The sequence below is a fragment of the Lepidochelys olivacea genome (genome assembly GCF_965140295.1).
Source record: "Lepidochelys olivacea isolate rLepOli2 genome assembly, chromosome: 26".
NCBI classification, from domain to species: domain Eukaryota; kingdom Metazoa; phylum Chordata; order Testudines; family Cheloniidae; genus Lepidochelys; species Lepidochelys olivacea.
Window position 1 is genome coordinate 10,959,327 of NC_140436.1, and position 26,987 is coordinate 10,986,313.

Consider the following 26,987-nt stretch of genomic DNA (forward strand, 5'->3'; position numbering starts at 1 on the left):
TGGAAGCTTCCTGCATGGCTGTGGCTCTTGAAGGGAGATGGGGCATGTGCAGCAGGCAATCAATTCCTGCATGTTGGGGAAGGAGCACAAAAACCGTGGGAACTCTTCCAGCCACGAGCCCAAGTCGTGGTCCTACAGCAACTCATTTGTGGACGCAGCCAAAGGAAAACAGAATCCCTAATACCCAAATCATCTACTCAGACTGGGCACTGGAAACAGGTTATGCCTCTACATACCCACAAAATAGATGTTTTGCTCTTGAAAAGCATGAGTGACATGTTTTAGTTTCAGAAAGTCAATCTTTTCCCTTCCCACAGTTTCTAAATGCTTGTAAAACTGACGTTCTCTCCTGCCACGTTTTTCTGCATCCAGAAATACTATGTTAAGGAAGGACCTATTGCAAATTTAAACAGATTAATAATATATGCTGTATAATCTTTAGTTATAAAAAAGTGCATTAGGGTCTCCAGCTATCATGGCTGATAAGGATCATCTAATGAACTCTTTAAAAAATGGTATTATTTTCTTAGCGGTTGATTCACATCTGTAACTAATTGTATTTGATTTTGTTGCCATTGTCTATACAATGGTTGGAAGGAAGGGAATAACAATCACAAAACTAGTCAATATTATTATATTTAACAACTGAGTATAATCAACAACAAACATTTGAAGTGACCAGGTTAACTTTTAGTCAAAACTCATACACAGTAATCAAGAACAAATAAATAATTTACTTCATAAAAATAAACTCTACATCTCGGAGCTTCAGAATATGATTGCAAGTCATTCCAAAAGCCCATAAGGCAGAATGGGGAGAATATTTGAAACAGATATTATATAAAATGCACAACTTTCTTTAGAATTTATTCTAAACAATTGCACTAACTTTTTTCACTTCCCACTTTTATTCTCAAGCCTTTGTGTTTGAAATAGAAATAGATGGACAAATCACTATTTAAAAATGCTTTTCATTTGTTTCTTAACCATGCGTAACAGTTATGAAGTCTACAGGAGAAGGAACAAGTTCTCTTTTGAAAGCAGACCATATAGTAAGTCACTGGAAAAGGCAGTATATTATCTTTAAACGGGCCTGGGGTGGGGGGGGGGGGTAGGGGGAAAGAGAGAGAGAGAGAATTTTAAGAGATGAAAGTAGAGAATGGCAATTTTTGTTGTTGCTCGGGACATGATTAAGTTATACACACTCTCGGGAAAAAACTTTGCTATTTAGAGTCACACACATGCCGTTAGCTCAGGTAGAGTTTGCTTCTTTCTCCACTCCATCTTCATCATCAACAACCTAAAACCAAAACCCAGAAGTTGTTTAAGTAATTATTCTCCGCTTTGCTTCACTAGGACAACACAAGAGCTCAAGAAAGAGACCTAAGTATAAATGACAACATTTGTTATTCAGACACAGTAAATTACATTGAACCTGATCTAAAGAACTACTTAATTCCCAGAGAAAGCAATGGGAGTAGCAATTGTTCAGCACCATTGTATGATGATGGTCACATGAAAGAGGTGAGCCACTCACTTCAATCAAAATGACATGAGGAGTTTTGACTGAAATAAGAAGGTTGTGTAATGCTAAGGCCAGACCAAGTGGTTACGAAAGCATTGAGAACATTCATTAACACAGACCAGATGTTTAATTGGAGAATGTATCTGAATTTGTATTTTTGCAGACCCAGACTTATCTTAGTACATACAGAGCAAACATTTGTTCCTAGTTTATTATACTTATCAGAAGAAAGTCCCCAAAACATCAAAATATTGTTCGCTGACCAAAAAAAAAAAAGTTTTTCCAAAAACTTTCCAGTTATAAAATCCATCACATGTTTCTGAGACTAGAGCGAAGCAATACATTTGAAACTGAGTCAATAAAAAAAGGAAAACGAATAACCTTCATGTGCTGTGTTACTGGAACAAAACAACACCACAAAATTTAGAGTACATAGTACAAATGCACGAATGAGGAAAAATAAAACCAGCTGTAACTATGTGAGGAAAAAAAATGTGTCGGGCTTTTTTCCCCACCTTATTCCAACAAAGACTCGATCTGCCAAACCATGCTAGAAAAAGATTAATAGAGTCATAGATATTTAGGTCAGAAGGGACCATTATGATCATCTAGTCGGACCTCCTGCACAACGCAGGCCACAGAATTTCACCCACCACTCCTGCAAAAAACCTCACACCTATATCTGTGCTATTGAAATCCTCAAATCGTAGTTTAAAGACTTCAAGGAGCAGAGAATCCTCCAGCAAGTGACCTGTGCCCCATGCTACAGAGGAAGGCGAAAAACCTCCAGGGCCTCTTCCAATCTGCCCTGGAGGAAAATTCCTTCCCGACCCCAAATATGGCGATCAGCTAAACCCTGAGCATATGGGCAAGATTCATCAGCTAGATACTACAGAAAATTCTTTCCTGGATAACTCAGATCCCACCCCATCTAATATCCCATCACAGGCCATTGGGCCTATTTACCATAAATATTTAATTACCAAAACCATGTTATCCCATCATACCATCTCCTCCATAAACTTATCCAGTTTAATCTTAAAGCCAGATAGATCTTTTGCCCCCACTGCTTCCCTTGGAAGGCTATTCCAAAACTTCACTCCTCTGATGGTTAGAAACCTTCGTCGAATTTCAAGTCTAAACTTCCCGGTGGCCAGTTTATATCCATTTGTTCTTGTGTCCACATTGGTACTGAGCTTAAATAATTCCTCTCCCTCTCCAGTATTTATCCCTCTGATATATTTATAGAGAGCAATCCTATCTCCCCTCAACCTTCTTTTAGTTAGGCTAAACAAGCCAAGCTCCTTGAGTCTCCTTTCATAAGACAAGTTTTCCATTTCTCGGATCATCCTAGTTGCCCTTCTCTGTACCTGTTCCAGTTTGAATTCATCCTTCGTAAACATGGGAGACCAGAACTGCACACAGTATTCCAGGTGAGGTCTCACCAGTGCCTTGTATAACGGTACTAAAACCTCCTTATCCCTACTGGAAATACCTCTCCTGATGCACCCCAAGACCGCATTAGCTTTTTTCACGGTGTCATAAATATAAAGGGAAGGGTAAACCCCTTTGAAATCCCTCCTGGCCAGGCAAAAGCTCCTCTCACCTGTAAAGGGTTAAGAAGCTAAAGGTAACCTCGCTGGCACCTGACCAAAATGACCAATGAGGAGACAAGGTACTTTCAAAAGCTGGGAGGAGGGAGAGAAACAAAGGGTCTGTGTGTCTGTCTATAGTCTGTCTTTGCCGGGGATAGACCAGGAATGGAGTCTTAGAACTTTTAGTAAGTAATCTAGCTAGGTACGTGTTAGATTATGATTTCTTTAAATGGCTGAGAAAAGAACTGTGCTGAATAGAATAACTATTTCTGTCTGTGTATCTTTTTTGTAACTTAAGGTTTTGACTAGAGGGGTTCTCTATGTTTTGAATCTAATTACCCTGTAAGGTATCTACCATCCTGATTTTACAGGGGGGGGATTTCTTTATTTCTATTTACTTCTATTTTTATTAAAAGTCTTCTTGTAAGAAAACTGAGTGCTTTTTCATTGTTCTCAGATCCAAGGGTTTGGGTCTGTGGTCACCTATGCAAATTGGTGAGGCTTTTTATCCAACATTTCCCAGGAAAGGGGAGGGGGTGCAAGTGTTGGGAGGATTGTTCAATTGTTCTTAAGATCCAAGGGTCTGGGTCTGTAGTCACCTAGGCAAATTGGTGAGGCTTTTTACCAAACCTTGTCCAGGAAGTGGGGTGCAAGGTTTTGGGAAGTATTTTGGGGGGAAAGACGTGTCCAAACAGCTCTTCCCCAGTAACTAGTATTAGTTTGGTGGTGGTAGCGGCCAATCCAAGGACAAAGGGTGGAATATTTTGTACCTTGGGGAAGTTTTGACCTAAGCTGGTAAAGATAAGCTTAGGAGGTTTTTCATGCAGGTCCCCACATCTGTACCCTAGAGTTCAGAGTGGGGGAGGAACCTTGACACACGGCCATATCACATTGGCGGCTCATAGTCATCCTACGATCAACCAATACTCCAAGGTCCTTCTCCTCCTCTGTTACTTCTAATTGATGCGTCCCTAGCTTATAACTAAAATTCTTGTTATTAGTCCCTAAATGCATGACCTTACACTTCTCACTATTAAATTTCATCGTATTACTATTACTCCAGTTTACAAGGTCATCCAGATCCTCCTATAGGATATCCCTGTCCTTCTCTAAATTGGCAATACCTCCCAGCTTTGTAACATCCGCAAACTTTATTAGCACACTCCCACTTTTTGTGCCGAGGTCAGTAATAAAAAGATTAAATAAGATTGGTCCCAAAACCGATCCTTGAGGAACTCCACTGGTAACCTCCCTCCAGCCTGACAGTTCACCTTTCAGTAGGACCCGCTGTAGTCTCCCCTAGATGGATTCTAGGGATTTAATCTGACTCCTCTAATTTATTAAACAAGTTTTCCCATTCAAGGTTGATTTGTGGTCCAAGACCCATGCGAGTTGCACCTTCTAAAAATGGTTTCAGAGTAACAGCCGTATTAGTCTGTATTCGCAAAAAGAAAAGGAGTACTTGTGGCACCTTAGAGACTAACCAATTTATTTGAGCATAAGCTTTCATTGAAATGGAATTCATTTGCAAATTTGATACAATTAACTTAGGCTTGAATAGAGACTGGGAGTGGCTAATCACTATGCAAGGTAACCTATTTCCCCTTGTTTCTTCCTACCCTCCCCCCCTCCTCAGACGTTCTTGTTAAACCCTGGATTTGTGCTGGAAATGACCCAACTTGATTATCAAACACATTGTAAGGAGAGTGATCACTTTAGATAAGCTATTGCCAGCAGGAGAGTGGGGTGGGAGGAGGTATTTTTTCATGCTTTGTGTGTATATAAAAAGATCTTCTACACTTTCCACAGTATGCATCCGATGAAGTGAGCTGTAGCTCACGAAAGCTTATGCTCAAATAAATTGGTTAGTCTCTAAGGTGCCACAAGTACTTCTTTTCTTCTAAAAATGGAAGTTTTGCAGAAAGCAGAGGCATTTAAAAGCATCCAGTCCCTATGGAAATGAAGTTTTTCTTCAGTAAATTAAAAAAAAAAACCACCCAGAAATAACCTGTTGTAAATATCAATAACTCCCAATGCCATAGATGTTTCTGGGTTAAATACTGTTATTTCTTTTATATTGCCCCATTATCCATTTGCTTAAAATACCATATCATCGGACTTGCAAAATTATGTACTTTTAAAAAACTGTATTCTAAATTACTTGTGCAGAACTCTACATGCCTCCGAGGGGGAGGAGGTCCTGTCTATACATCAAACACACACCTTTATATTCACTAGTATTCACATACCTGTTCCACACCTTCCACTTCTGGAATATAGAACTGTAGCATGTTCTGTATCCCATTCTTCAGCGTTATGATAGAACTGGGACAGCTAGTGCACGAACCCTGCAACTTTAACTGTACAATCCCATCTTCAAAGCCTTTATATATGACATCACCCCCATCTTCCTGCACTGTTGGCCTGAGGAAACAAACAGAAAATATTACTGCAGGTAATTTTTGTTCTAAAAATTTGTAAGAGTTAATTTAATGCTCATGTAAGAGTGAGTTCTAGGAACTAAAGCCCTTTCTTTTTTACACAAACTGGTCTAACATGGGCAATGACAGAGCAGATGTCTCCTTAGAGTGCCCCAGGTCAACGTGTCCCAACCCTGACCTGAAGGGACCAAAGCTCTTTCTCTGGGGCCATATCTACACTACCACTTATGTCAGCAAAACATACGTTGCTCAGGGATGTGAAAAACATCCCCCCCCCCCGCCCCGAACAACATAAGTTTCACAGGCGTAAGCGGTAGTGTGCGCAGCACTATGCTGGCAGGAGAACGGCTCAAGCCAAAATAGCCGCTGTCACTCGTTGGGCGTGGTTTAATTATGTAGACGGCAGAGCTCTCGTCTGTTGGCATAAAACAGCTACACAAGAGATCTTACAGCAGCGCAGCAACCTTAGTACAGCTGTGCTACTGGAAGCTCTATAGCGTACACATAACCCAAGGCCTATTTATTCCTTGGCTAATGAGGAAATGTGCCAACTTTGACGAATTTTGTGACTGGGAGCTGGCCTGCGATCCCTCCCAACCCATGTCACACAGAACTAAGAGTTAGCCATCAGATAGCATCAACAGTTGACAACTCTTGACCTGGGCTAGTGACAGAGACAAAGGCTTGACAACTCCCTAGGCATCCATTCCTATGTAAAGTTTGAGAATTCCATCATGTGTTCTACGAGTAAAAAAAAAAAAAAAAAAAAATTAGCAGCAAGTACTTATTGAAGGAAGAGGGCAAGATTTTTAGTTCTGAACTGGTATTTTTGCAATTGGCAAGTTAATATGGAAAGAGAGAGCTACAAGCTTGTAAAACATCTGTCTGGATTTTTACAACCAATAATAACTGAGTAATCACATTTCTTTACATTATACGAAGAAGTTATAATTAACTCCCACGATAAACAGCCTTCACTTCCACCCCCATAGCAACATCCTGAACTTTCCAACAGGCATAAATTTTAATGGTCACCAATTCACTCTCCTCTCTTCTGTATGGTATGAAGGCAGAATCCTCAGTAAGCTGTAGAACTGGAGGATTTTTCTTGCTAAAATTGTCTTCTGTGTAGTATTAGAACTTGTTGCAAACTGAATGTAGTAGTATGGGGAATAATTATGACATATTCTAGAGGGTTCTGAATGTTTGTTGTGCTTTGTATACAGAATGTATGGAAGAAAAAGTATGTATGGGCCTGATCTGGTTAGTTGATGAGGCATCTCATAGGATTGGACCCCAGAGCTATTGACAATTCCCCAATCTAGTCTCCTGTCACAATGGACAAATGACTAACTTTGTAAATGCATCCCCATAGCAACATTTTTCCAGATGCCAAGCTAAAAAGCGTCATGTTACTTGAACAGAAGCTCTTTATACCAATTCCCAGAACAACACTTGAGAACTTCACCCCTGCTGGAATAATTTAGGATTTGGTCACATTTATTATCAGCAGCATCAACAACTTACACTAAACTAATCACCTCAATTCCTGGAAGCCAACAAACAAAAAGCAACTGATTGAGAACTCATTCTTCCTTTATTTGAAACAAGATTTTAACATGTTACGGCACAATTCCAGTCTTCCCTTCTTTCCTCCCAGAGTGCAGCTGGCCGGTGTCAGCTGCCTCAGGCTTGCAGGGCTCGGGGCTGTAAAATTGTGGTCCCAGAGCTCGGGCTCCAGCCTGAGCCCAAACCCGAACGTCTACAACACAATTTTACAACCCCGTAGCCAAAGCCCCGTAAACCCAAGTCAGCTGACACGGGCCAGCCACGGGTCTTTAACTGCAGTGTAGACACACCCTCCTACGGCTTCTGATTTCTTTGCTTCTATTTTTGATGTTCTTCAGTGTAAACAACGAATTCTCTGTGTGTATCACTGGGCTTATACAGAGCTCCTGGAAGCTATTCAATAAGGATATTGACACAACAACACAGACTACTGCAAATGGTCTGTTCAACAGCCTCCTGGCCAACTGAGAAAAAGGACAAACAATTTTAAAAGAACTTCTGTGGAATACAAAAGAGGCAACTGTGAATTTTAAGGCTAATGTACCATGGGGGTTTTAGGCAACCACATAACCCATGACAGCAAAGCTTACTTAATGCTGTCTTTCAAATCATTTCTACATACCAGAGGTGCCCAAACTTTGTTTTGCTGAGCCACCCCCACGACCATGCACACCTCTCTTTTTCTAAGCAATGAGGGGAGGAGTGCCTGGTGTCACGGTTTCAGGGCATCTATGTTCCCCACTCGTGGTCCCTTAAGGGCACCCACTCTAGGCTCCTAGCTCCTCAGCCATCACCTTTCTTGGGCAGAGACCTGCGTCTCACTCCCTCTTGCCCAGGGGATTATTAAGGCTGCATAGTTCCCTGCCTACAATGTGATCTCTCCAGCTGCCTAAAAGGCCAGCAACTGCACTTGGCTTTCTCTCCAGAGGCTCTGACCAGTGTATTGCCCACAATTTTAAGTTACCACACAGCTTTTTCTAAGCAAGCACATTTATTAAGGTGAAAGCATGACAGAGAAAACATGTTAAAACAATAAAAGAACCTACACGCATGCTAAAAAGCTTACCAGGGGTCACCCGCATCTCCAACCTCAGGCTCCAGTGGGTTGTTTTTCCCCTGTGGTTACAAGTTCGTAACAGTCTAGATTCAGAACCAGAACCCAGGCTGGGCACTTCAGCTGTTCTTTACGCAGCTTAGGCCTTTGATCTCCAGTGTCTGTGAACTGGTACAAGTCCTTCCTCAGGTTGTAGCTCCAAAGTCTCGCTTTTTGCATAACCAGAGGTGGGGAATTTGCATTAACCTCTTTCTAGGTATTCCCCAGAAAATACTTCACTTCACACTTATTGTCCCCAAACGTCCATTCCCGTCTAGCACATTTTCCATATAGTCCTTTGAACTCCCATGCCTCACATCCCATCTCTGTCCTGGAGAGTGACATATGACCCCAGTCCACAAACGCTGCATTTAACACACTGGACCCCAAAGATACTCAATCAAGGATATGCAGAAGATTGCCATGTGCGTCACACCTGGTACCTGCGAGGGCCAGTTGGGGAGACCGAGTACTCACCACATGGCAGTTGAGGAAGCCTTTTGCTCCCTGAAGCTGCCAGCACTTGGCTCCCTGCCCAGCTCCATTACCCCTACGCAGGGGAAGCAGATGGGGCTGAGCTGAAAGGCCAGGATCAGGAGGAGACTGAAAGACTGCACCCCTTGAATACTGACCTCCCTGCCGGACACAGCCCGCTCCTGACCCTGGCACTTCAGCGCGACCCCATTCGCTGTCCAGCAAGGGAAAGAAACAGCGCTCCTAGCCTTGGGGTTGCGCTGAAAGGCTGGGATCAAGAGAAGGCTCTGTGTAGCAGGGGGAAGGGAGTGGCGGTACTCCTGGAGTGCAGCCTTCAACTTCCCACTCGCAGAGCTCCCACCAATCTCTCCTGCCAGTTGGTGGACACAGCTGCAGCTGTGAGGGAGTAAGATGGGCAAAAAGCCTAGTCAAAGCAGGCAAGACCACCCCTCAGAGTTCTGTGTGCTTCCCCCTGCCAGACAAAGCCTCCTCCTGACCCCAGCCTTCAGCCCAGCCCTGTCACATCCTCTGCCCCCTGTGATCAAACTTGGCATGCCCCCAGGGGGAGGGGGATCAAAGGAGGACACACCCCAGTTTGAAAACTTCTATATACACACACACACACAAACACAATACATATAATTAGATAAGATTTTCCTCCTCCCCTCTATATCCCTTCCTCTTCGAGAGATGAGTTTACTATATATGTCACTATATTTCAGCTGAAATATCTCCCTTACAATTTATTTTTATAAGAGCTTTCAGAATGCAACATTTTATAGAAATTATAAATAAAAAAAGCCCAAGTTGGTGCATTTTCTTGAGAAATGCAAATTAATTCTATTCACTTACACCGTACGTAAGAGTGTTTGCTCCTGGAATGTGAGATTTGTAGAAGAAGCCATAGTCGGTGACAAGAGGACTTCTGAAATACATTAGGCATTTCCCCACATCCACATTTCTGTATTTCTTATTTTTTTTCTGTTCACTATGGGAGGTAGTTAAAGAACTGTACAGGGGGCTGACCGCTGTAAATGAAGTAGATACAGCATTCCTGTGCCAGAACAGGTAATCCCAGTCTGGTCACTTAAGAGGGTGGAGCAGCACTTAGGGGCTATACAAGATTAGGGAGCGAGAGACCAGTCAGGAATATTCAGGACACTAGAGGTCTCTGGGAAAAGCTGCAGAGAACAGAAAGCTCACTGCAGGCCCTCCCCGAAAAGAGGGACAAATCATCACAGAGCCAGTGGAGGGACTGGCCGGCTGACCTTCCGGGGCTGAAGAGCCAGTGCTGGGAGGCTGAAAAACGCTGAGATCTAAGAGCCAATGGCAGGGCTAGCTTGCTGACTTTCAAGTGCCAAAGCCGGTGCCGGGAGGCTGAAAAGGGTAGAGGAATAGGGAGCCAGGGGAGAGGCTAGCCAGAATTGTCCTTCCTGAGCCAAAGAGTGCCAAGGCCGGAGAAGGCTGAGAGCAGCAGAGGGAGATGCCAGCTGGCTCTTGGAGTCAGAGAGCTGGAGCCATAGAGCGTTGTGCTGGAGAGCAAGGGCATGCTGGGGTTGTATTCGATGTATTGCCTGGATTATGGTGTTGGAATTTATGTGCATGGGACTTCCTTTTGTAATAAATTAAACCCACAAGGGCTATTTACACTCAAATACACTTCAGGGGACTATGAAGGAGAGAAAGAGGCAGCTGTGCCTGTCCTGCCGCGGTTTGCAGCAGAAGGATGCTCCAGGTGGGGCTGCCTTATGACAAGAACTGAAAACTGTCTCTTAACTGCTCTAAACACTGTATTGGTGACTACCAGATTCTTATTTCAAGCTGTGTCAAAACCCAAATAGAATTGCTGTAGAAAAAATATAGGGATAAACGTTTATTGAAGCTCAGATGACTTCTGTGCATGAATTTCTGAGATATAAATTTGAGATGATAGAGGTTACCCTACTTTACTGAACATGAAATATTAAATGATTTAAAACTCATCTGAGAACAGCAAGATGTGAAAAACAAGGGAGATGAATATATGAAGGGGGAAAAAAAGAGTGCTCACCACAAAGTCGAAGATCTTTCATTTTATTTTTATTATTATTTTTAGAGATTTAGACTGCAGTAGCACCTAAAGCTATAACCAGGTTTGTCCCAATGAACTCATTTTAAAGAACACACTCTACTATGGGCTGCAGGATCCTACCGTCTCCTAAAATCATCTAGGAAAGTGAAGTTTGAATTGAAGGGGTCAATTTGATTCAGTCAGATCCTTCTCTGAACTGGACACGGTTTAGCACAAAGCTAGTTTTCACAGGGAACCTCAAGGTGCGATTTTCAATGACAACATGAACATGGCTTGTCTGTGCACCAAGCTGAAATATGCCACGTTACCCATTTAATTTGTGTAATCCTAAAAATATTTAGAATTGCATCACTCTGAAATAATCCAAAACACGCCTACTGTGTGACAATGCTTTAAACTAGCAATGTTTAAAGTTACCTTATTCTAGTATCCAGAAGTTCCTTAATCATTAATACAACTTCGTCGTCATCTTCTGATGCAGCTTTAGGGGAAAAACAAATGCAAATAAAAATGTTGACAGGGCCTTATTATGATTAATACTACTGTGGTAAAATACTTGTAAAAACAATATTCTTTTTCCATGATTAAGTTGTACCAACAATACATCACCAAAGGATGCTTCTGACAGCTAAACTCACAGCTAAGTCTAAGATGGTGTAATTTACAGCACATACATGACACTTTTTAGATTTTCCTCAATATTCTCCCTCTTACTCACACATAAGCATAACCACGGTTCTTCTCAAAGCACAGAGAAGCCCTCTGACAGATCAAGCTGGTGTTATTTCACATGCAGAGAGGAGTAGCAAGAAAAGCACTTAACAGGATGGGATACAGATATGTGGGCTAACACAGGCAGCCCTGTATTACAAGCTACTCCTCCCTCTGGCTCCTCAGCATGAAAGTTACACCAACACAGAGATCTCAATAGCTACACACAGGGCTGTCTCTAGCTATTCTGGGGCCCTGCCCAGCACTCACCGGCAGCGCAGCTGGGGCCGGGTCGCTGCACTTCCCGCTGCCGGTGGGCTCTGCTGCAGAGCTCAGGGAAGTGGGGGTGGAGCTAGGGCAGGGCAAGGGAGAAGCAAGGGTGGGGGCCCTGGGGAAGAGCCTGAGCAGGGGTTGGAGCAGCATGCAGCTGCGCAGGGCAACAGGGTGCTCTACGCAGCTGCGTACTTTGCGACTGAAAGAACACCTGACGGCAACAGATGGGCTACCAGGACACCTCAACACAGGCAGAGTTTCCCTCCAGCTCAGTTTAGCAACTCTTCTCTGCATTCTTGTTGGAACCGTATTGCAATTTTATGATTAATCCATTAACACAGGGCATTTCAACACTTTACAAAGGAGACCAGTGATTTTTATAGCGAGCTTGTAAAAAGCAGACTGTGTCGCAACCTCCAACAGTTTTGTACACACAGCAACCCAAGCACTTTAAAAAAATGTTTCAAACCAAAAAAGGCGAGAACAGCCTTGGCCAAATCCTTTGCTGGTGCACAGTCAGTGTGGTGCCATTGAAGGTTGGAGGTTTTTCTAAAACAATGGTTTTCAACCTTTTTTCATTTGTAGACCCTTAAAATAATGTCAAATGAAGTGCAGACCCCTTTGGAAATCTTAGACATAGTCTGTGGACTCCCAGGGGTCAGCAGATCACAGATTGAAAGCCACTCTTCTAATAGATATGCTCTCAGAATTCTCTGGGGGAAGTTCTATGTGTACCTGTGTTATACAGGTCAGACTAGATGTTCACAAGGGTCCCTTCTGGCCTTGGAATCAATGAGTCTATAAAATTTGGCCTCAGCATTGCACTAGCTGAGAACCTGGCCCCATATTCATAGTCAGACAACTGCTTTAAACCGTTTGTGTATTATTAGTTTAATTGCACCTTACGCAGACTACTGAATCTTGCGTGTTAATTTTAGCCATTTATACTGTTTCAGTTATTCTCTTCTCACATGTTTTCTGTGAGGCAAGTTCATTTCCTCTGAACATGATCTATCAAACACATCAACTTAAGAGAGGACTAAGACCATATACAAGCATAAGCCAGTCGTGATGAGTTCCATTTACCCGTGTCTGTACGAGGTGCCTCTTCAGTAATTACAGGTAAACCAGAGGCAAAGAAATCCATTATGGTTGCATAAATATCTGGTTTCAGTAAATTCCAATCCCAATCTTCACTCACCTATAAAAAATTTAAGAAAAAAAACAAATATAGTGTTTCTGCCTCCTTCCAAAGATTAAACTGACAGATGGCCCTTTGTCCATCTTAAAGGCACCTTGCTGGGCATTAAGGCCTGAAATTTAAATGTTTCAACAGTTTTACCAAATCCAACATGAAATAGAAAAGTTTTCATAAAATTATATTTAAAATATTCAGTAAAGAGGTCTAGTTGTTTGGATTTAAGCAGTTGCCTGCAATGTTTGCCAGCCAACTGCTGTATAAAATATTAGTGTATAAAAACAAACAACGCAAGATGAAAAGAACCTAAAATCACAGATGTTCTGCTAAGTTTTATTTGTGCCAACAAACTGTTTTTGAAGCCTGTTTACGTTTCGGTTATGTGTTCTATTTTTGACATCTCATGTGTTGTCCACTAAATGGCATAGCGACTATACGGTGTTTATGCAGCTATGGATTTATTACACAATACCTCCTAGGTTGGGTGAACTCCTGAGTCCCAGATGAATAAGCTTTGCCAGTGGGAGGCAAAGGAGGGATTTTGAGGCAATACATAATGCACTTGCTTGCATTTATGTGTATCACTGTTCTTTGTTAGATAGACTTTCACCTTCACGTGTTTGTAATTTTGTTGCCTACTATTATCTAGCCTAAAAGGATACGAACCTTAACACTACTTAATATTTTATGGAACTTCTCTTTTAGCATGAGTAATAAAAGGACTATTTCTGGAGCAGAGCTCTATTCACAATACCACGTGCATGCTAGATCAGACAACAGTGATGCCTTTAGCATGCCAATCCATTTGGATGCCCAAGATCTGTCCCTGGCTACAGAAACTTACTTAACCAAGTATGCCATAGTAAATATGCACATCTGTAAAATGTGAGGCTTTTTATTCAAATTTAGAGGAAAGGGAACCACAAAAGGGCAAAATGTTTTATTAAAAGTTTACTCAACTGACTTCTAACATTTTGATTAGAACTGAAAAAGTGCTAAGCACCTACAACAATTCAAGTCAAGGTAAGTAGTGACCTTCGGCGGCTCCGAAAATCAGATTCAAGAGACAATATTCTCAGAAGCCGTAACTAGAACACAGTGCCCTTCATAGCTTTATGGTAACTATATTTCACTTTATGAGAGATTATGTTGAAGAATTAAATTAATGCCTGTAGTGAATATTTTGAGGACTTTCTCGGTAAAGGTAAGATTTTTACTGTACCTTATGCAAGCCAGGGAAGGATCTGCAAGGAGTCTGTTCCTTTCACTTCTCCCTGCAGGCTGGACATGCATCAGCTCATGTTTAGACCATTAGAACCGCTTTTCCACTTACCTTTGTGACTGTGATGAAGTCTGGCCCAAAGAAGACACTTTTAACTCCTTCAATCCTGAACAACTGTCTGCAAAAGAAAGTTAACCACAAGTCTGCAGTCACAAAAAACACTAAACTAAAAGTTTCTATCAATCATGTTCCACTGTGTTTCTTGCTTTCCTACTAGAATACATTTCTAGAGGGCAATAATCACTTAAGAAAATAAAACCATTAAAGGAGATTGGCAAAAGATTCTTCTACAGTTTAAGTGCTTCTATTCTTTATCCATGCTCATGGAATTCTGCAGCTTGGCATAAGTCGAAAACATCATAACATGGCGTGTGATACTGAACAGGGAAAAGTAACATGCTGTAGAAGTATGAAAGAGTTAATGCTCATGTCTCTAGCTCCTGTTTGAAGCCATGAGGTATTCTTTAGCCATAAAACTACTGAATCAGCATCAAGATGACCGACACACACATCCCAACGTTCTTGGCATGCAACTGTGGAAGGACAGGGACTCTTCTTTAGAACAGTAGATTAGGTTGCTGAAAACTTTTCATTATAATCAATTCTACTAAAAGCTGTTCTGAATTTTATCATCACACAATTTTGTTGTTACACAAATTCAGACCAGCACTCTAAAACTTTAGAACCAGACAGGACACAAGAACTCACTAATTACAAACTATTTTAATTATAAAATAATTGAATGAGAGTTTTAAAGGCAATCTCAACAAATGCTCAGTTTTGTTTGTGTGGCCCCAGGAGTCAGTGATGTCAAATCTATACAACCTTAATACCTAGACCACAGATTAAATGACTGATTGTTGTCACACACAGGGATATGATAAAAAACAGCTAGAACAACCAGAAGTTAAATCTGGCATTTTCACACAACACTGTAGGTAACCCTAATCTTGAAAACAGAGACAGGATACATTTTCAGTAAATCTAAATAGCTGAAAAATAGACTTTCTTGAAGGGGAAATCTATACAACTCAAAGATGCACAAATCAGATACTTTACCACAGGTTATGTATAGCAAAGGATATTTAGGAGAAGAACTTTCCTACACATGTAACAAACAATTTTTAAATGTTAAAAATGTAGCTGTGTGTGTTGTGTGTTTTTTTAAAATATCACCACACCCTAATTTGCTTGATGGACTAATGGTCCCAAAATTTTACTTTAAAAAAATATTTTGGCGTTACACATTCACTCCAAATCATCTAAAGCTAGCATAGCTGATATTATTCTTTGGAAGATTTGTATTCTCACACCAAAACAAATGGGCATCCCAATTACAAAGCCTGGAAACTGAGATATAAATGGTAGTGCAATAAACGCTTTACTCTAACTGTGCTGGTAGGCAGGCCAGCATTAAACACAGAATCACAAGATGTGAATATTCCTTGTACTTCCTCAACATGTACTGTTCTTGGTTTCCTATTCAGAAGTTCATTCTCAGACATTTTGCAACAAAATCATTTTCCTCCAGTTATTTGTACTCTGCAATCTAATATAATTTGGTTTATACACATCCTGGTATTTCAGCACTCTGCTAATGAGATCTTGGATTGTAAACAATCTCTGCTGGATGCACTGAAATACCTTTCACACTGCATCTGCTGTTCTATACATATGGGCATTTATACTACCTTTGAGCTAAAGAACTTCATTTGAAAAGTTCCTGTTTGGCTACAAATCAACTATAGCATTTTGGAAATATTATAGCAATACATTGGATAACGCTACATTTCCCGGAGAGAGGACTGCATTAGGCTGCTTTCACTTGTGTGCAGTATTTCCATCACGTAAAAGAGCAAATTAAACTATGATCTTGGGAAGGTGACACTATGGCATTTCCATCTCTCACCCTCCCACTGCAGCCTCTCAACCCACATACATAGCAGGCATAAGGAGCATTATCTCCAGAGGCTGCTGTTGATGCAATGGCAGATACCAGGAGCAGTGCTCACACCCACTTTTCCCAGAAAGCAAGTTTGCAACAGTTCTCCAATGCATCTCATCACCATCAGCAGGCGAAAGATTCCTAAAACTCCTTCCCATCCCATTCCCCCACTTTCAGACAGATTTTTAATGGTGTCCCAGCCCTTTTTTTTACCCAATGAAAATATAGCAAAGTATTAGACGGAAAATAAACTGTAGTAAGGATTCATAGTCCAAGTGGATTGAAATGTATTAGTCCAAGTAAGTTTCACTATGGATACTCCAGATCTATGGCACTGAGGGCCTTTGCAAAAGGTTATACATGAAAACTAGAAAAAAAGGGTTCATTACAAACTTGAGTCATTTTAATTTTTCCACTGTACTGTTTGTAACATACCCATATTTTAAAGGAAGAAAAAACCCAATTGGCTTCGAAGCTAAGGTTAACAGTGTCAGAGTCGTACTGTGCCAAAATTAGTAAACTGTTTCAGTTTCACGTACCACATTTATGGACACTTCCTTATGTTGTCTGTCTCGTTACACTGTGAGATGGCATGACTTTAATGGTACTACTAGTGTAAGGACTACTCACCTGAGTAAAGTTTTGCAAGATCTGGCACACAGGTATGAGCAACAGTAGATTTCCTTCTCAGGAATACTGAATTCTATCATGATTTGACTCAAAACAATGAAATAGATTACCAGGAACTTAGTTATTACATTGACAGGCACAGTATAAAAATCTCGATAGATTACTTTGGCTATCTGTAGGCATTCAATCTACTTTATGAAAAAAAGAAGCATCCACAATGGAAAGGCAGCAAATCCTCTTTTTAACATTCAGCTGCATTTATGACGACACTTGTATATAGATGTGTTTCAGTAACTAAACACAGCTAGTCCCTTGAACAAAGTATGTAATGCTTTAACACACCTCGCTAAAGGTGAGCAAAATGCTGCAGCTGGTGTGGAGAAATCCATGGTCCTCGATTCCAGTACTTGTCTTCCTGGAATAAACTTCAGACTATTTGGATTTGGAGTGTCCTGAGTCTGAATAAACATGCATCTTACTGAAAAGAGAAAGGAGGAAATAAATGTTCAAAAGAGAAGAGGCTCATATAAGGAACAACAGAGATCCTGTTTATTTAGCCAGGCAAGGCTTTGTTTGCACAACACAGATTTATTAAAAACAGAGGACTGTGGAACACTGAAATTTATCACGCATGGCTCAGTGAGTTCCATCAAAGTACCCATATTGACATAAAGATCAACCAATTCAGTCACTAAATTTAAGAGACAGATGAAAAGCTTAATGAAACCCTGTCCCAGCTAGTTTTAATCTCAAACTAGCAATTTGCTGCTCACATTCTCTGTGTTAATCTGAACAGAGCTAATACTCTGCCCCTCTTTTTTCAGAGGCTCTCTTTTTAACATCCACACTAAGATACGACTTGTGCCCCTTCTCTATACTATTCAGGTTGTTATTCCATGCTCACCACTTTGGTACCTGAGCACTGTGCGGGCTCTCCACTCCAACATCATCACCCTCCTATTAAGAACACTCCAGATGCAGGATTTGGGCAGGTGTACTAACCCTCTGTTGTAGATATGCTAATGTTAAGATCTTTTTGTTCCTTTTCCAGCATTATCAAAAAGGAGAAAGTATCACAGAAAATAACTAAAAAAAATGAACACACAGCCCGATAAGGAGTGTTTGTGACATTCTGGTGTGGACAAGAAATTGCAGTAATCTGGAAACCTGCATAGCCTTTCAGAGCAAGCACAGAATTCTTTTTAATTACCCAAACTATCTTATCTGAATGGACAGCTCTACCAGTTTAATTAAGCTGGCTCTGATACCGTGCTTATTGACTTTCAGCAAACATTTTGTATTAACAATTGATATTAAAATCATTTATAAAAGCTGGTAAAAATATCCCCAACATTTATGAAAAAAGTATTTAGTTGTTTACTCAGACATTATTATTTTAATGGGATTTTGCTGGACTGGCCAAACCTTAACAAAAAGAAATAGATTATACTTTTAGCCAAGGATATCAAAGTGCTTTGCAAACATTAATTAAGATTCACAATGGAGCTGTGCAGTTGGTATTACAATAATCATTTTACAGATTGGAAATCTGACGTACAGTGATGTGACACAGAAAGTAAATGTCAGAGCTGGATATACAACCCTACCTCCTTATTCTCTACATTAACCACTAGATCACTCTCCTGTCCCTTCACTGCCATATTTCATTGCACGATTCGGATTCTCAAACCAGCACATCACTTTCAGCAAAGGGAAATAGATTTTTTTTTTTAATTAGAAAACCCTAGGAATATGTATAAATTCTGAGTACATGCTATTTGGGAAGCAAGCTTATTTAACTTTAGAAACATATATGGCTTAGAGTCAACTATTTTTGTTATTTTTAAAGCAACAAAAAAAGAGCTGAAGCTTTCACTTCCTAAATGGCAATTTTGATCACGACTCCTAGTATTAGATGACAAATCAGGCTATTTATAAGTCGCCAAATTTCCTCTGCAGGTGTCTGTCCTGACAACTCATTTGACTTTAACCCACAGCATCACCACACACGCAAGCTCTCAGGTTTCGAGAGAAAGAGTAAAAGAATTAGCATGGAGATGCTCAGTGTTAACATGCTAGAACTAGTCCTGACTTAGTAACTAAACGCCGTTTTCTGTTTTGTCACACAACTCCAACCACAAGGGCTAGAAACATCTCCCTGATCAGAGTGGCAAAGGAAGCCACCTCCAATGTGACAATATGACAAATAGCCTATAGTGATGGAACTGGATGTGGTCAACTGAACACGCCCTACAAATTTACTGACTTCTCTACTGCAAAGGGCAACTGACAGCAACTCTACAGTCAAATGGCTAGCCTACAACACAACAGGATACATCATCCTCTCACAAAAATATTGATGAGGGTTGCTATTGTACCCAGGATCTTCTGAAGTTAGAAACATTGGTTTTTGAAAAAAATCCGTTTTCCTTTCTCATTAGTCAAACTGGAACTCTTTGTATGTACTGTGAATAACCAAGTTTATCATCATCTACTATTTGTAAGTAGCATCACGAACACAGACTAAACATATTGCTTCTTTCAAGTATCTGGCCAATATACCATGTACTTTCTTCTGTTTGATCATTTACTGAAAGAGAAAAATAAAGATAGAAAAAAGACAGAATTTAAAGGACATTTGTAGATCCGTATGCAGCTGACTAGAACCCTCAGAGTCAACCAGTAAACTGCTTGATTAAATCTGAATGTTAAAAAAAATCAATTCTGAGTTGGTTAGGTCTGAGGCCCTCTGCAATCTGCATCAAAAAGCATTTGCTGCAGTGGCCACTGAGACACTCATTTAAATAATATTTGCACTTGTGCTTGGTTCTATACAACAGGCACCCGCATAATTAAAAATGTGTATATACACAAATCTCTTTCTCCACAGCATGGCAGAGTTGTTGTTGAATCCACCAGGCAGCTGCAGAAGCTGATCTGCAATTTTCAGCAGCACAAAAGGCAATGGAACCCTTTTTTTTCGGAGCACAGAGACGTACAAAATATTGTAGGAGCAGATAGAGTAAACTGGAGTTCCAGCCTGCGGTTTTTCAGACTACATTTGCAGATAATATTAATTTGGCACGGTACGGGCGTGAGTTTTAGTGTTAGTGAAAGGTGCTGGATTGACAGACCTTGCTACTGAAGTCATCTGTACACACACAATATTTGCAGTGGCAGTTCAAACCTCTCTAGGTTGCCCTTCCAACGTCCCTCAAATCTGTCCTAAAGGAGGAGCCCTCTCCATCTTCATGACCCATCACCCTCTCTCCTGAAACTGCTTCATGGTTAATGCCAATTATGGTGAATGTGTATTACAAACCTGGTGGCTGAACTTTGTGACTTTGTCCTCACCTATAACTATTTCACATTTGGGGACAATGTATACCTTCAAATCAGCAGCACTGCTATGGGTACCCACAAGGCCCCACAGTATGCCAACATTTTTATGGCTGACTTAGAACAACGCTTCCTCAGCTCTTGTCCCCTAATGCCTCTACTCTACTTGCACTACATTGATGACATCTTCATCATCTGGACCCATGGAAAAGAAGCCCTTGAGGAATTCCACCATGATTTCAACAATTTCCGTCGCATCATCAACCTCAGCCTGGACCAGTCCACACACGAGATCCACTTCCTGGACACTACGGTGCTAATAAGCGATGGTCACACAAACACCACCCTATACCGGAAACCTACTGACCGCTTTTCCTACCTACATGCCTCCAGCTTTCATCCAGACCACACCACACGATCCATTGTCTACAGCCAAGCTCTACGATAGGACTGCATTTGCTCCAACTCCTCAGGCAGAGACAAACACCTACAAGATCTTTATCAAGCATTCTTACAACTACAATACCCACCTGCGGAAGTGAAGAAACAAATTGACAAAGCCAGAAGAGTACCCAGAGGCCACCTACTACAGGACAGGCCCAGCAAAGATAATAACAGAACGCCACTAGCCATCACCTTCAGCCCCCAACTAAAACCTCTCCAACGCATCATCAAGGATCTACAACCTATCCTAAAGGACGACCCATCACTCTCACAAATCTTGGGAGACCGGCCAGTCCTTGCTTACAGACAGCCCTCCAACCTGAAGCAAATACTCACCAGCAACCACACACCAGAACCGCTAACCCAGGAACGTATCCTTGCAACAAAGCCCGTTGCCAACTGTGTCCACATACCTATTCAGGGGACACCATCGTAGGGCCTAATCACATGAGCCACAATATCAGAGGCTCGTTCACGTGCACATCTACCAATGTGATATATGCCATCATGTGCCAGCAATGCCCCTCTGCCATGTACATTGGTCAAACTGGACAGTCTCTACGTAAAAGAATAAATGGACACAAATCAGACGTCAAGAATTATAACTTTCATAAACCAGTCGGAGAACACTTCAATCTCTCTGGTCATGCGATTTCAGACCTAAAGGTCGCAATATTAGAACAAAAAGACTTCAAAAACAGACTCCAACGAGAGACTGCTGAATTGGAATTAATTTGCAAATTGGATACAATTAACTTAGGCTTGAATAGAGACTGGGAGTGGATGTGTCATTACACAAAGTAAAACTATTTTTCCATGTTTATTTCCCCCACCCCCCACTGCTCCTCGAACGTTCCTGTTAACTGCTGGAAATGGCCCACCTTGATTATCACTACAAAAGGTTTTCTCCCCCCCTCCCCTGCTGGTAATAGCTCATTTTAAATGATCACTCTCCTTACAGTGCGTATGATAACACCCATTTTTTCATGTTCTGTGTGTATATCAATCTCCTCACTGTATTTTCCACTGGATGCATCTGATGAAGTGAGCTGTAGCTCACGAAAGCTTATGCTCAAATAAATTGGTTAGTTTTTAAGGTGCCACGAGTACGCCTTTTCTTTTTGCGAATACAGACTAACATGGCTGCTACTCTGAAACCCTTTTCTGTGACCAAACTAACTTTATACAGATCACTGAAGAGACACACGAAACTAACAATTTTTGATCACTAACAAAGACTGGCTTTGAACCAGAAATCCAAAGCTGAAAATCGGTATATGTTACTACAATCCCACGAGCTACATAACTACAAGTTTTAGTAGCTGAAGTGCTTTTCAGAAAAACTAATGTTAAGAGGTTAATACTAAAAACTGCAAAATTGTCAATTCGGCCCATTTTAATTTCTCAGCGCCTTAATACGGTGTTAGTCAAATTAAAAGAGAATTGGGCAACATGCCTAACAAACTGACAGAAGGAAGAGCAAAATCACTTCAAACCTCCCCAATACCTATAATTAATCAGACAACTCAAAATTAAAACAAAACTTTTAAATTTCTGTCCCAAAGATGGCCAGAGATGTACAGAAGGATATATTCAGGAGCACACTGCTCCTGATGGTAAAGGCACTACACCTCCACCCTTACAAGATTATATCTTGGGATGGTCAGCAGTTCCAGTCTTGCTGATTTCAGCTGTTGAACAGGACACAGGATAGCAGGAGGTCTCAGAGTGATCTTACGCTAAGGAGTTAAACTAATATGTATAAGCACAAGTATAGTGATTTACATCTTCAAAGCTCTTTACAAGCCTCAGCAACCAAATGAAATATCCCCATTATTATACAGATGGGGAAACTGAGGCGCAGAGTGTAATGGACTTACCCGAGGTCATATAATGACCAGAATCTGGTATACAGTCTCCGAGTCCTGGTTCTAAACTCTGACTGCATGATTTAACTACCTTTCCATTAACAAAAAATCACCCAGAATACTGCATACATGTGAGATTTCAGTAAAAAGGAGAATTTATTCTTTCACCATCTTCTTGAGACAAATCTCAAGAGAGCTTTACTTACTTTATGACAAAAATTAAATTTACCTGTATTATGTGCTATGGTGGATGGAAGAAACGGTTTTCTTCGTGCAAATTGGCAGAGAGGCTGTTTAGCTGTTAAGTTAAAGCCTTGTAATGTCATGCGACAGAACCTAAAGAAAGACAGATTTTACCAACAATCTCTCAATTAAGAATTTAGTTTTTCCCATCTCCCAAGAAAAGAGAATTTTGTATGCACCCAATACCACTGGATTTCAGCAAGTTGCTTAACCAATTTCCTCCCTCTTGAAGGAGAACAGGTAATGTAGAGTAGCTATCAGCTACAGGCTTATTTTCCCCTCCTCTCCACATAATTGTTGGAGGAGAAGGGAAAATGGGGTTTCAATCCCTTCTCCTTCAATTTCCAGGTGGCCAAGTAACCATTACACAGCAATCACCTTGATTTAAAATTCACCAGGACACTGCTGTGGAGAAAGGACAGCAGCTCCATTGAAGCAGTGTATCAACAGAACTATTCGTATCCAGCAGCGGGAGACCAGGGCCCTGGAGTGGAACCAGGCCAGCTATAACAGAAAATTCTTGTCGATGCTGGTCAGGTAAACCACACCACCCATCTTGCTGAGACACACAGACCTCGAGTGGACAAAACGGCAAAGAATACACTGAAAAGAACAAACTCGAAGAGGTGAGAAGATAGACTAAACCGATTTTCAAAAGTTTAGGTGCATATTTGTACTCAATAATTACCATGATTACATAGGTAATAAACAGGAATACAAAAAAACTGTTCATTTTCCACATGCAAATTCCTGTTTTGTGCAGTCACTATAATTACCTGCACAAACTTGGCATGAAAATATCCACAATTTGAAAATGTGAGCTTTGACTTCTAACTTCCAAGAATCTTCAGACAATGATGTTGTAATTATATAGGGACAGATGTCTTTATCTGTTACTAACAACCACCTTGAATTATTACAGCAAAAATATTTTAAGATCTGATCCAGATTCCTTTCTTTACACTGCTTACTCTTTGCTTCCCTCTCTCTGGGTTTCGACAATGAAAATAAATGAAGTCAGTTTCACACTTAGAGTCAGTTTCCCTTTCAGATCTCAGCAGGAGGTTGTTGGTTTTTTTAAAACAACTTTTGTATGAGTTTACCAAATTTAAGCAATTGGGATAATTTTGAGTTACTAGGGTCCTTTTAACCCTCTCCTCATTGTAGAGATGTAGAAGTTTCTCCCTACCCAGCCATTCAGTGATAGGTCATAGGGAACCTACTAGGGATGTAAATAAAAAAGTTAACCGTTTAAACGATTAAAAATATTTCGTTTAAACAGTTAACCGATTAAAAGGCCGATCCGGTGGGCTGGGGGAGCTCTGGGTAGGTGGTGCTGCTCCAGCTGGGCTGGCCGGCCGGGGACTTAACAGTTAAGGTTATGCTGTGTTTGCGCCTTGCCTATCTCAACAGGGTCCTGACCCATGACTAAGGTTCCTCCGCACAACGACAACACAAATAATAAAACCATCTTCCCAGTTACACACTGGGTGGAGAGAGCAGATCAGGTCGATAGTTCATAGTTTTTTGTTTTTTTAAGGCCAGAGGAGACCATTGTGATCAGCTAGATGTCCTCTGCTTCTCCATTGCATGGGGGGGTGGGGGGGGAGAGGAAGGTTTAACCCCTAACACCCCACTGCGGGGGGTGGGGTGGAGATTAACCTGTGACCCCCGAAGCCTGGCCCAAGAGGGACCTGGCCCAAGAGGGAGACGGGGGGAGGGGGGACGGGAAAAATGAGGAGAGGTGACCCTTAGGGAGAGGGAGAAGGGAAGTTAACCTCACAGCTTGGAGAAGACGTAGGGGAGGGGGGGAAGTTGGGGGGGGCGACCCACGGGGGGGGGGCGGAGAAGACGCGGGGCGACCCGCGGGGGGGGGCGGAGAAGACGCGGGGGGGGGAGGTGGGGGGCGACCCGCGGGGGGGGGGCGGAGAAGACGCGGGGGGGGGAGAGGTGGGGAGCAACCCGCGGGGGGGGCGGAGAAGACGCGGGGGGAGGGAGGTGGGGGGCGACCCGCGGGGGGGGGGCGGAGAAGACGCGGGGGGGGAAGGTGGGGGGCGACCCGCGGGGGGGGGCGGAGAAGACGCGGGGGGGGAGGTGGGGGGCGACCCGCGGGGGGGGGGCGGAGAAGACGCGAGGAGGTGGGGGGCGACCCGCGGGGGGGGGCGGAGAAGACGCGGGGGGGGGAGGAGGTGGGGGGCGACCCGCGGGGGGGGGGCGGAGAAGACGCGGGGGGGGGAGGTGGGGGGCGACCCGCGGGGGGGGGGCGGAGAAGACGCGGGGGGGGGAGGTGGGGGGCGACCCGCGGGGGGGGGCGGAGAAGACGCGGGGGGGGGAGTTAGGGGGCGGCCCGCGGGGGGGGGCGGAGAAGACGCGGGGGGGGGAGTTAGGGGGCGGCCCGCGGGGGGGGGTGGAGAAGACGCGGGGGGACCAGTTGGGGGGCGACCCGCGGGGGGGGGCGGAGAAGACGCGGGGGGGGGAGTTAGGGGGCGGCCCGCGGGGGGGGGCGGAGAAGACGCGGGGGGGGGAGTTAGGGGGCGGCCCGCGGGGGGGGGCGGAGAAGACGCGGGGGGGGAGTTGGGGGGCGACCCGCGGGGGGGGGCGGAGAAGACGCGGGGGGGGAGTTGGGGGGCGACCCACGGGGGGGGTGAAGACGCGGGGGGGGAGTTGGGGGGCGACCCACGGGGGGGGGTGGAGAAGACGCGGGGGGGGAGTTGGGGAGCGACCCGCAGGGGGGGGGTGGAGAAGACGCGGGGGGGGAGTTGGGGAGCGACCCGCAGGGGGGGGGTGGAGAAGACGCGGGGGGGGAGTTAGGGGGCGGCCCGCGGGGGGGGTGGAGAAGACGCGGGGGGACCAGTTGGGGGGCGACCCGCGGCGGGGGTGGAGAAAACGGGGGGGAGTTGGGGGTGACCGGCGGGGACACCCTGCTTCCCCTTGTCTGGAAAGGGGTTCACCCCCCCAGCGGGGGGCGGCGACGAGCCGAGCCCGCGCCCGCGCCCGGGCCGGGGTCACCTACCGGCCGCCCAGCCCCGCCGCCGCCCGCAGCCACCGCCCCGCGGCCGCCATCTTGTCCCTCCCGCGGCGCCGGCGGCCGGAGTCAGGGCCGCGGGCGCGTGGCTGCCCCGCCCCGGCGCCTGCGGAGGCCGGAGTCGGAGGCGCTGGGGCGGCCTCTGCCGGCCGCAGGGGGGAACTGCAGCGCGGGCCGCGGTGGGGGGGCGGGGGGGAGTTGAGGGGCCGCGGAGTCCCGGGGATGGGGCGCGCGCCCCCCACAGCCTGGCCCAGGGCGGCCCGCTCGCCCCTCCCCCCCACTGCAGCAAACCCGCGGGGGAGCAGCACGGAGCCCTGGCTAAGCCCCAACAGTGGGGCGAGGGGCTCCCCCCTGTCCACGTTGTCCCTTTGCTGGGGTACCTGGCCCGGGAGATCCGTCGAGGGGCTCCCGACCCGCTCCCCCCTGTCCAGTTTTTGGGGCCCAGGCTCCTCCCTCTTTTATTAGCACGACCGACGTAGCAACCCCCAGGCTGCTGCAAAACCCACCCACCCCATGTGCCCCACCGAGGCACCGAGCCGTGGGCTTAGCAAGGGCTGCAAGCCCTCTGCCTTTAGGAAAAAAGAGCAGGAGCTTTATACGCTAGGGTAACACAGTGGAGCAACATTCAGGGAGCAAAACTCCGTTATTTTTGCCCCCCCCCCTCACCCCCCAAGCGTTCAGAAATCAGGTCTTTGCTCCCCTGCAACCATAAGCTTGGTTTAAAAGTAGCAGGGTTTATTTACCGTCTAGTTGTTGTGCTTTGAGCATTTATACTGAGGAGAGCTAGAAATGTACTGTTTGTTGTTGGTGTTTTTTAAATTAAAACTGTAATTTAAAATAGTCACATCATTCCAGGAGCTCTGGCTTTGAGGGAACCAACAAAATCCCATGGCTTGGGACACACACTGTGTTCATTACATTTCTGTTATAACACTACCCACAGACCCCCAGCTCCGATCATAGTTCCACTGGGTCGAGCGCTGGTCAAATGCAGGGAAAGTGGCTGCTCCAGCAAACTGATCCTTTCTGTTTTTGCCTGACACTTGCTTGAGCACATATTTTGTTTCAGTAGGATCAGTGGCCCTTTCAGAAAGTGCCGCTCTTCCCCTCTCTGTCTTTCACACTGCCCTCTCTTAAACTGAGACTACAATACCTACCTGCCATCCTACTTGCAGTGCAGTAATTCCTAAAGGAGCCAGGCCCCTGCTGCAAGGCTATCATTAAAATACAGTCCTCATCCTACAGCACATGTAAGAGAAAT

The 26,987-nt window shown here is 43.8% G+C and overlaps 1 protein-coding gene across 2 annotated transcripts; it reads right to left on the reverse strand.

Annotated features, from left to right (window-relative positions):
• Positions 1 to 714: 714 nt before the first annotated feature.
• On the reverse strand, positions 715 to 26,175 carry NFU1 (NFU1 iron-sulfur cluster scaffold). Of its 2 annotated transcripts, none has more exons than XM_084615070.1 (8): positions 26,107 to 26,175; positions 22,688 to 22,794; positions 17,150 to 17,285; positions 14,284 to 14,350; positions 12,839 to 12,953; positions 11,186 to 11,249; positions 5,370 to 5,544; positions 715 to 1,300 (listed from the first exon to the last, which is right to left on the reverse strand). In XM_084615070.1, the coding sequence occupies exons 2-8, from the start codon at positions 22,782 to 22,784 to the stop codon at positions 1,253 to 1,255; spliced, it is 702 nt and encodes a 233-aa protein (XP_084471196.1). In that variant the 5' UTR covers positions 22,785 to 22,794; positions 26,107 to 26,175; the 3' UTR covers positions 715 to 1,252. The 2 variants fall into 2 exon arrangements, with proteins under 2 accessions (XP_084471196.1, XP_084471195.1); XM_084615069.1 differs by lacking the exon at positions 26,107 to 26,175 and adding an exon at positions 25,715 to 25,812.
• Between the last annotated feature and the right edge of the window lie 812 nt (positions 26,176 to 26,987).